This window comes from Mya arenaria, chromosome 4, assembly GCF_026914265.1.
Source record: "Mya arenaria isolate MELC-2E11 chromosome 4, ASM2691426v1".
NCBI lineage: Eukaryota > Metazoa > Mollusca > Bivalvia > Myida > Myidae > Mya > Mya arenaria.
In genome coordinates this window covers 39,993,757-40,005,618 of record NC_069125.1, presented here as the reverse complement: position 1 = coordinate 40,005,618, position 11,862 = coordinate 39,993,757, and the positions used below count along the sequence as shown (strand labels likewise).

General features: G+C 35.1%; 1 protein-coding gene across 1 annotated transcript; it reads left to right on the top strand.

Annotated features, from left to right (window-relative positions):
• The first annotated feature begins 3,565 nt into the window (after positions 1–3,565).
• Positions 3,566–11,635, top strand: LOC128230800 (cytochrome P450 2J6-like). The gene is made up of 9 exons (XM_052943242.1): positions 3,566–3,619; positions 4,672–4,955; positions 5,188–5,314; positions 5,589–5,603; positions 5,635–5,755; positions 6,000–6,136; positions 6,447–6,540; positions 6,786–6,989; positions 11,253–11,635. Exons 1-9 carry the CDS (start codon positions 3,566–3,568, stop codon positions 11,432–11,434), a joined length of 1,218 nt encoding a protein of 405 aa, XP_052799202.1. The 3' UTR covers positions 11,435–11,635.
• Positions 11,636–11,862: the final 227 nt, after the last annotated feature.

The following is an 11,862-nucleotide window of genomic DNA, read 5'->3' as shown; positions in this document are numbered from 1 at the left end:
AAAACCCTCCTTCTGGGGAAAACTCAGAAACCTCTGCCCGTTTGTCATCCAGATTTACAGGATTTGTCTCGTACCACTAGATGTCGGGCCTCATCACCCATAAGCTCCTTAACAAAGATGTATAGAAAAACATATAATTTTATGATTCATATATACGTATTTTATCAATTCATACAAATGTACATTACATGATTATGTTCTTTGAAGAAAAATGAAAAACATATTTATCATTCATATGATGAAATTGCATAGTAACTGAAAACCTTTCACAATAAACATTTTCTTGTAAAATTTAACAATCAATTGAATCGATGTGAACGGATCGGTTCCCCAAAGCTGAATGCCTTTACATTCATATTCGCACGAATTCCTCGTGCTTATCAATCGCCACCTGGCGGTTATTACATTATAAACAAGGGAAATTAATTCCTTCTAATTCGTTTTACTCAAACGTATGAAATTATATTTCCCTGAATTCCATTCTATAACCTCCTATAGAAAACAACAAAATCAATACTTTTCAATGGTATTATTTTGGAAGTCACAGTGAGTGAAGCACTTGGGAAACCGATGAAGTTCAAAGAACGGGTATGAGGATATAAATAACCAAATATTCTTAATATCATGATCTTTTCCAAATATACTCATAATTGACATGGAAATTTAATCTTCCGTTTACAAACTAAATACCGATTTCAAACAATAAAGAAACCTTTACACATGTCTTTGTTTAATAGATTCACTTAATTAACACCATGTTTTTGACATTCTGTCCTTGACTCCATTGTTGAACACACTTGTTTCTCCAGCAGGTCTTAATCAATGTTCACTGCTTTTAATATCGTCAATGTCAGGAGCAATTTGTCCGAATAATTTCATCTCATATATCCGTATCAATAAACAGCATATCATGTATAGTCAGTATACATTTCGGATAAAATCATCCTTCATTTCAAATCAATTGAATCCTTTTTCAACAGTTGAAATTGACACAAGCTGGAATGAGTTCTAGCTATGTTAATTATCGAACTGTCTCTTATGGGCTTACTATATAGATTTATACCAAATACATATCATTCATGAATACTGTACTTAAACCAATACAGTTGCAAGAGCGAAAGTCGCAAAACACTTGAGGCACTTCAACCTAATGAAAATGAATATATTGTAATAGTAAAAACTTTAGCAGGCAAAATATCCCTTCTCCCTAAACCGTAAATTGATTCCTACTTTTCCAACTGAATGAATAACTTTCGTTCGAGAATAATACTTTTTGCCATCCACTTCTTTAGCAGTTCCGGGAGAAGATCCACCTTGCTCGCCAAGCCTTCTGGTAAACCATTTGGTAAAATGCTATCCTTGTGCATCTGCAAAAATAGACGTTTACACGAAAATGTTTCTGCAAAACCATCATTTATAACTTATTCACATAAATTAGTTCAGTTAACAATCATGGCTTATGACTGATGCTATAACAATATGTTTCAACATATAATAACTGTACTGGTGAAGCCAACGTGTACTACAATTCATTCATTTCTGGCGAAGCCGCCTATGAATGTCTCTCAAGGCGAAGCCGCCTTAGCTCAGCGAAGCCGCTTTTGTACATTTATGCAAAGGGAGGTTATAAAATCCATATTAGTTTTCATCTACAGAATATTCTCCCTTAAAATCAATCAACAATATTTGATATGAATATCCCATTTGGACACAATAATGGGCAAAACATAGCTGACTTCCAATAAGAACTACCAAAACTCCCTTTACTCGATCAATTTTTTTTTTTTTTTTTTTTTTTTTTTTTTTTTTTTTTTTAGTTTGCGTATGACTCTAAAAAGGCATCCGTCCCTGTTGAAGACGGATTCCAAGACCTAGAGAAAAATACTGTCAATTTAGCATTGTGTTCTGATGCAAACCAGTCTACATCGTATATGCCAAACCTCTGAATAACTATGTCCAAAATTTCAAACGAGATACCCCAATCATAATAATCACTATTTTAGATAAGAAGTCTGCCCTTTCATTTTGGGATCTCGGTATCCATTCTAACTCAAGCGAGATTGAATTTTTCATACAAACTTTGAAGATACTAATAGCTATATCCTGGAGAATTATTACATTCATATAAATCAACAAAACATCAATATTTACATATAAACTAGTACTGGTGAAACCACCGTGTACTATAATCATTCATTTCTGACGATCCCGCCATGAATCAGTGGATGCCGTTTTAAATAACTTCATAACAGTATCTATATATTAACTAGTACTGGTGATTCCACCGTGCACTAAAATGATTCATCTCTGGCGATTCCGCCATGAATCAGGGTTGCCGTTTTAAATAACTTCATAACAGTATCTTTATATTAACTAGTACTGGTGATTCCACCGTGTACTAAAATGATTCATCACTGGCGATTCCGCCATGAATCAGCGATGCCGCTTATTATAACTTCATATGTTTCTCATCCGGCCATTCTGTCGTTAAATCATCAATGTTGAATCATCAATGTTGCTTTTATAACTTTATAACAATATTTACATACAAACTATTACTGGTAAAACCACCGTGTACTATAACAATTAAGCTCTTTCGATTCCTCCATGAATCATAAGTGTTGATTTTACACATTTAAAACAATATTTACATTTATATACTATATCTGGTATTACCACCGTGTTCTAAAACGAATCAGCTTTTTGACGATTCCGTAATGACTCTTCAATATCGTTTGTTAAAAACTTTATAACAATAATTACATATAAACTATTACTGGTGATGCCACCGTGTACTATAACAAAACATCTCTGATGATGCTTCCGTGAATCAGCAATGCCGGTTTTTATAAGTTTATAACAATATTTGCATATTAACAAGTACCTGTATCATGATAACTTGATTATTTTACATTCAAAATCGACATATATCATGTTATTTTACATGCAAATATAAACCAATTCTGGCAACGTTTTATCTCCAAAGAAACATCAATGACATTCGAATCGTATCTACATCCCAAAATTGCAATACTGCCTCTGTTTGCATGACTGAATTATAAAAATACGCCTTGCAATACTGCCTGCGCTCTTTAAATAGCTCAACTAGAAAAATTGGCGCCTTGAAATACTGCGCGCCCGCGCTCTGTGCATATTATGTTTATCTATCATGCATTTTTGTGCCTTGCAATACTGCCTGTACACAGTTTTCATATGTCTAAATGAATCAAATACAGCGCCTTGCAATACTGCCCGCGCTCTCTTTAAATATCAAATTGAATCAAAACCAGCGCCTTGCAATACTGCCCGCGCTATGTACATGATTAAAATAAAGTGCTGCGCCTTGCAATACTGCCCGCGCTATTTACATGATTAAAATAGATTTCCGCGCCTTGCAATACTGCCCGCGGTCAAACAAGGACAATACTGTCATATTTCTTAGACCAAGCAACATTAGATCAAATCGTGCAATACTGTTTTTACTATATACAAAGACCATATATCAATACGTAACGTAAATCATTGCCTGTTCATTTAGACAGAAAAATCGACTTTTAAAGCCAACATGCGGAATTTCAAATCCGTGCGTGCCCGTACCCGTCCTGCCACTCCAGACAAAGTACCCCATTAATCATACATGTGTTCTCCATACTATTAAATATCTTTCAAAACCAAAAACTCTTTTTGTAAACAATGTAATTGTTTTACGAAAAAATATCAAATCTGAACATACCAAATTAGCCCATGCAATCTTTCATGACATTTTGCGAGCAGTTTTATTTAAAAACTTACTACTTTTGATAATCCTTGCGTATAACATAGAAATGCCTTTCCTACCGAATTTGAAATATTGTGAAAATTAATGTATATATGCGGGCAGACAAAGCGGCAGTAGCAACATACCGTGATTGACAAACAGAGACAGACCAACAGATAGACGGACAGACATGAAGACTGTAGCTTCAGATAGACGGACAGACATAAAGACTGTAGCTTGGCACAGACAGACAACAAACAAAGTAAATACCGTGACTGTCTAACAGGCAAATAGTAGGACCTACAGGCAGACTGACATAGACATGCAGACATGCAGAAAACAGACAGAGTTACACACCGTGACTGTCTAGCAGGCAAATAGTAGGACCTACATGCAGACGGACATACAGACATGCAGAAAACAGACATAGTTACACACCGTGACTGTCTAACAGGCAAATATTAGGACTACAGGCAGACGGACATACATACATGCAGACATGCTCAAAACAGACAAAGTTAAATACGTGGCTGTTAAACAGTCATGTAGACTGACCTAGTCAGACGGACATACAGACATGCAGAAAACAGACAGAGTTACACACCGTGACTGTCTAACAGGCAAACAGTAGGACCTACAGGCGGACGGACACACATACATGCAGAAAACAGACACCGTGGCTGTTAAACAGTCATGTAGACTAACCTACAGGCAGACGAACAGACAAAGTGACAGCAGAAAGAGTGGCACTAAAGGACATTATTTGCTTGTGCATCTTTAAATAATGTACGCACATGGTATAATTGAAGAAAAGTAATTATAGAGCAAAACGTATACATTATTTATTACTCAAAATGACAAAAAGTAATCATCAAGAAACGTTTTTCTTTGCACTTTCTTAAATGTAAAATAAGGTAAGATTGAGATCGAGATTGAAATATGACTCACGCGTTTCCGTGATATTTGGGCCAGGTGTGATATGGCAGAGTGGGCACGACTGGAGGCTTACACGGCGGTTCACCATTCAGACGTTACGTGATTTCGGCGTAGGGAAGACGTCTCTCGAAGAGAAGATATTCAGCGAGATTGATGCCGCCACCGAGTATATAAAGGCAACAGGCGCCAAGCCCTTTAACCCGCGACAGCTTACTTCCATGATGATCACAAATATCATTTATGGAATTGTCTTTGGAAAAAGGTACGATGGATATGTAATAATAACTCACAACCCGATTTACTGAAATTATAAACGTATACTTTTAATCATGATGGTAGTTGGTGACGTAATTGTTTTGTTTAATTTTGAATAACAAGCGTATAAGTAAATAGCGTTGTGATTCATCATCAAGCTAGTAAATAAACAGTATAGCTTCAATCAAGGTGATCCACATCCTTCGGAAAACAACGTGTAGATGTAATGTAATTTCCAGGTTTGATTTCGACGAAGCCGATTTGCACAGCATGATAGAAAAGTTGGACCTTCTGTTCCGTCGGGGCGGAGTTGGATCAGCCGAAGGTGGATTTCCGGAGTGGCTGCTCAAAATCGTTAATAAAAAGGTATGATTTAAACTTTTTTTTTAGCTGCGTGGCTAATTTAAGTATATCATGGTACCTTCTCATGTTATATTTCTATTTTTCCTACCATATTGACATGATTGTTCACACGGCCAATGTTGAGGAATGCCACCACCCCCTCCTCCATTGACATGAAAATGGCCTACAGAATACCAAAATGTACTGGTTTTACGAATACTATCTATTACTGCTTGATATTTATTTGCCAACTAACGTAACTGCTAAATTAAACATTCTCTAATGTGTCTTGTCTTAGGAGTTCGATCAACGTGTTGCTCCATGCGAGGCGGTGGGTGCAAAAGCACATTTACCAACAAATCTCGGATCACGAGTCCTCCTTCGATGGCCAGCATGTTCGAGACTTTGTCGACCTATACCTAAAGGCGAAGACTGAGGAAAAGTCGGACAGTGGCGTGAACACAGGTAGGGCTTAAGTACATTCGAAGAGCGGCGTGTACACAGGTAGTGCTGAATAAAGCTCGGTCAGCAGCGTGCATACAGGTAGACTTTTTGAAGTTTTGAACTGAACAAAGTCGTCGAGCCATATGCAGACACCAAACTGAGCGAGGAACATGTCAACGTGATATAGTGTAACATGTTTCGCTTGAAATGCGCCAAGTGCATAAAGGAACAATTTAATTGGGTGGTTTTGTCTATTTATTTCCAGCGGGGAACACGTATCGCGTAATAATGGACCTGTTCGTGGCTGGGTCAGAGACGACGTCAAATACGGTGAACTGGACTCTGCTTTACCTCCAGGAGTACCCGGATTTGCAGAACAAGTGTCGAGAAGAGATACAACAGGTTGGGATCTGTTGAAGGACGGTGTAGCGTGTTTAAGGGCTTATTAGGGGTTGACGATTAGATCCTGCTGATGAGTGCGGAATATTGATGGAATATGTTTGGGGCGTAAGGAAATCATGTCAATCGAAATGCGAACCGTCTTTGTTTCTATCCAGTATTAGGGTAACATTAACTAACTTGTGTGTCCATTGAGCGGAATTAAATTGTTATAAGCTCTCAATTCAAACACGACTTATTGAATCAGAACATATTACAGTAGTTGGCTGTCTCGGGCATCAATAAAAATATTTTGATGCGTTTTCTTTTCAAGGCGTGTGGCGGACGGAACGTACGCTGGACGGATAGGGGGACTCTACCATATACGGAGGCCTTTCTACTTGAAGTACAGAGAGTATCGAATATTGGTAAATAGACGTGGAATGATCGAATACATTATACGTAATATTAAAATTGGATCGTGTATTTATTGTAATTCTGAGTATAGGCTATAAATGCGATGTTTTTCATCATCAAAATATAGTTTCCAAACCAATTCAAATGAGGTTAACAACTTACAATTATGTTATATGCCTCTATAAACACAAACAAAGTTTGTGTTATCTCACGTTTTGGAAATTACACATTATTAAGCAGCCCGTAACTTTTTCAGCGGAGTTTTCGTTGCCGCACACGAACCAAGTTCCGGTGACGCTCGGTGGCTACAATATCCCGGCTCATTCCCTGATACGAGCCAACTTGTACTCCGCCAACATGGACCAGAAGTACTGGTCGGACCCGCACATATTTAACCCAGACCGGTTCCTCAAGAACGGCAAGACTTTCGGTCATCCAGCCTTTATGCCGTTCTCAACAGGTTCGGAATCTCAATTCAGTATTAGTACATACTGAGTACCATTCGCGTATTAATTTATACATAAATCATCGGTATCAGAAGCTCGTTTTGTTTTAACTCAGAAGACAAAATAGAAATCATTTTTATTTTTATCGAGCGAACTGTAGGTACAAATGTTGCAGCTAGTTGATACTTTGTATTACAAGTATGTATGTCTTTATCTAATTGCGGTAATTCTCATTATTCAGGTCCCCGTATATGTGCTGGCGAATCTTTGGCCAAGATGGAGATGTTTCTGATCACGACGAATTTGGTTAAGCGGTTTACGTTTGCACGAGGCGATCCGAGCACCAAGCACAATTTCGATCCCATCTTTTAACAACTTACGTGTGCCCCCCGAGTCTTACACCACTCGAGCCACGCCCATATGAGAACTTAAGTGTGTATTTTGTTTACAAAATTGTGTTTATTTCACTTTGGTTGTCATCGTTTTGTTATCGACCCTAATTAATCTTCATTTTGCTCATGGTAGGAGACGTTGATGATTACAATACACTACTTTTAATTGCATCGAGAATATCAACAATTTGTATGTCAGCAGTTGTGTTGTTGTTGTTTTTTTAATATCATAATTTAAAGACCTATGCATTGTTAAACATGCATATTTTTTATTAGGCGAAATTGATGTCTTTGTTTGCAATTTGAATGTTACGGTAGTGGCTAAGCCTAATCTGCATTATCAGCATGACTTGTTTGTCGTCTTAGTAGCGGCAAGTGTTTCGGTTTTTAAACATTAGTTGACGCTCAACATTCAATAACGAAGTAATTGTTTGTAAGGAATGTATTTGTTTCCACAAAAATAAATGGTTAATGGAATACACGGACTTATGGTAATCATAATACCCCATCCCGCACACCCAAGTGTTGGAAATACTGCCCGGATATAACAACTAAATAATTCAATTGGAACGCGTTTCAAGTTAAACGTGCCACAGAATTGTCAAATATGTAGAGACATGAGGAAGATTGGAAAAAAAATGGAACTGTTATTTGACACAAACTATCATCAGTTAGTTTGAAAGTTTATTCAGAAATACATGTAGACATACTTTCCATGTGTATACATTTTAAAAAATAAACTATCTCTCGCTAAATATATAAGTTGTCAAGAGATCAATTCAATATTTATAATATACAGATCTTATATAAATTCACATAGCATACAAAACTAATAACTATTGTCTACATGTAGAGTAAAATCAATACATGACAGCGAGACACCAGTGTATACTAACGTTTATATAAATCACAGAATTCAAATAACAGTAGTAATATACCATTAGAAGATTTTAAAACCCATTTTGAGTCTATGTTTACAGATATCAATTTTGATTTAAATGATGATGCAGAAAATTTTAATATGAGTCATGATTTTAATGATTTTAGCAATACTTTTGGAGACTTAGATTGTCCGATAACATATGAAGAAGTTAGTAAAGCTATTTCTGTGATTAAGATAAATAAATCACCAGGTGAAGATTTTTTGTTGAATGAATATTTTATTGAAGCCTGTGATATTTTAGGAGGCTATATTACGGAGATATTTAATAATATTTTAAATTCTGGGTGTTTCCCGACTGCTTGGACAAAGGGCATTATTATTCCTCTTTATAAGAAGGGAGATAAGTCAGATACAAAGAATTATAGAGGTATCACTTTGTTAAGTAATTTTTCAAAGCTTTTTACATGTGTTTTAAATCGGCGCATATCTAAATGGTGTGAGGAAAACGAAGTTATTTCTGATGCACAATTTGGCTTTAGAAAAGGCAGATCTACTGTTGATGCTGTATTTATTCTTCATTCTATTGTTAAAAAATATGTCAGCGCAAACAAACGACTATATTGTAGTTTTATTGATATGAAACGTTGTTTTGATTCCATATATTTAAATGCGTTGTGGTTAAAGCTGTATAGAGCCAATTTAGACGGTAAAATGTTACGTATAATACGTAGTATGTATCAGTCTGTTAAATCATGTGTAAGACATTGTAATAGTTATTCAGATTATATTGATATTGCAGTAGGTCTTAGACAAGGGGAGATAATGTCACCGATATTGTTTTCTCTATTTGTAGAGGACTTGGAATTGTTTTTGCAAAATAGAAATAATATTGGTTTAGAACTACACGATATTTGTTTAATTTTGTTGTTATTTGCTGACGACATGGTTGTATTAGGAGAAACCCCAGAAGATTTACAGATGTCATTAGATCGTTTACACAGCTATTGTAATAATTGGGGACTAGAGGTTAACATAGCAAAAACTAAAATTGTTGTATTTAGAAAGAGAGGTGGTGTTAGGCATAATGAGAGTTGGTTGTATGGTCATGAAATATTGGAGGTTGTAAATGATTTTAATTACTTAGGTGTTACATTGAATTATACTGGTAGTTTTGCCTTAAATACACAGACATTGTATGGTAAAGGATTGAAAGCTCTTAATATGTTGTTGTCAAATTTAATAAGATACGAATGTAAACCAAAAGTAGCTTTGCAGTTATTCGACGCATTTGTAGCGTCTACTATTACTTACGGGTGCGAAGTTTGGGGGTTCACAAAATCATCTCAGTTGGAAAAATTACATCTAAAATTTTGCAAAGCTATACTTGGTGTTAGACAGTCAACTTCTAATGTCGCTGTATATGGTGAACTGGGTAGATACCCTTTATATATTAATAGGTATGTACGTATTCTGAAGTACTGGTTCAGAGTCAAGAATAGTAATAATATAATCATGCATTCTGTAATGAGAGATGTTTTGTCAGATATTGGTGTTAACGCTGATAACTGGTTTTATAAGGTTAAAGATTTACTTACACGCTATGGTTTTTATTATGTATGGTGTAATGATGAACAAATTAATGAAAATCATTTTATAACTATGTTTAAGCAACGCCTTGTTGATGAATATAAACAACAATGGTACGCAAGTATTAATGAAAATAATGTCCTTACTGTGTATAAGGTAATTAAAACTGCACATGAGTTTGAACCATATTTAGATATGATATTGTCAAGAAACCTTAGAATTGCTGTTACAAAATTACGTATATGTGCTCATAATCTAAGAGTTCAAACAGGTAGATATGAAGGTATACAGAGAAATTTACGTATTTGCCAGATGTGTAATTTAGATGAATTAGAAGATGAGTTTCACTTTGTGTTTAAGTGTTCTAGATTTAGTCAATTAAGACAGACGTATATAAAAAGATACTATAGGGTTAGACCTAGTATGTTTAAGTTTGTACAACTATTATGTACTCAAAATAAAAAAGAGCTATCCATGTTAGCCAAATACGCGTACGAGGCTTTTAAAATAAGATATGATATGTTGGTACATGTGTAGCTACATGTATTGTGATTATGTATGTAAACTTGTTGATATCATTATTATTTGTAAGATTCATATCGATGAATAATACAACATTTATATCGTTTGATATATGCAATTTTGAGTTGTTAATATGTCAAATATTCTGTAATAAAAATCAGTACAAAATATCATGCATCACATGTTTCCATGACTATTATGTTTTTATATTGAACAATATTTAAGACAATATTATGTTCCAAAATAACTTTGTAACGAAATATGTCATATGTTATGTTAAACAACATTTAAAGTTTAGTTATATTAGTTCATCCATAGCTATCCGTTTATTATGTGTCTGCTTACTACATTGTATAATTGTACAATTCATGTATTTGTATACAATTTATGTATTTGTATGCAATATGTATGTTTATCACGAAAAACTGTATAAGTTTAAGTGAAAATAAAATCTGTTCTGTTCTGTTCTGATATTGAATCAACTTCATTGTCAGAGATCAGTCTTATTCTTGTGTAAAAGGGTCGTTTCCAAGATGGAATGAAAACCACGCTTTGTTGAAGTGATATGTTTGACCAGTCCTGTTTTTTTTTAGTTTATAAGGTAATTGTTTTATGAATTTTCCGGGAGGTTCGTAATACAAAGTCAGACAGTTTTAAAATATAATAAAAATATGATGTAACATCGAATTTATGTTCAAACATTTTTTTTATCAAGGGGGCGTATTTACAACTGATTGTAAAAGTAGTTCTTATATGTGATATTATCACTCCGTAGTTTGCAGTGAAAATATCAAAATTGCCATTGCTGTTATTAATATGATAAAACTCAATATTTCACCGAATAGAATGAAAGAAATGTCCTTATTTAAATGCGGTTAATCTCATTATTTCAGGTCCCCGTATATGTGCTGGCGAATCTTTGGCCAAGATGGAGATGTTTATGATCACGACGAATTTGGTACAGCGGTTTACGTTTGCACGTGGCGATCCGAGCACCAAGCACAATTTCGAGCCCATCTTTGAACAAATCACGTCTGCCCCCGAGCCTTACATGGCTCGAGCCACGCCCATATGAGAGCATAGCTCTGTGTTTTAGAGAAAGTGTTTGATTGACTATCGTTGTCATCGTATCACTATCGACTCTATTTGTATTCATTTAGGCATAACACGTTGCCATTCATATGCATACGATAGACTACTTGTTATTGTCTATTGTATAAAACAATTCTATTTTTTTTTTCAAAATCGTTTATGTTTGTATAGTACAAATTGTAGTTTAAAGAATCTCTATATTGAAAAAGATGCACACTTTTACCTGCGTTATTGACGCCTTTCTTTTATGTACATATACGGTAGCATTAACTGCATAATTGGAAGAACTTGTTAAAAAAAATAAGGCCGCCAGACTTCTAACTTCACACCGCTTGGCCACTGGACTGCTTGATCGATGTTTTTGAAAACTTGTTGATAATCGAGTCAGTGTATTAATTTATGATTAAAAAA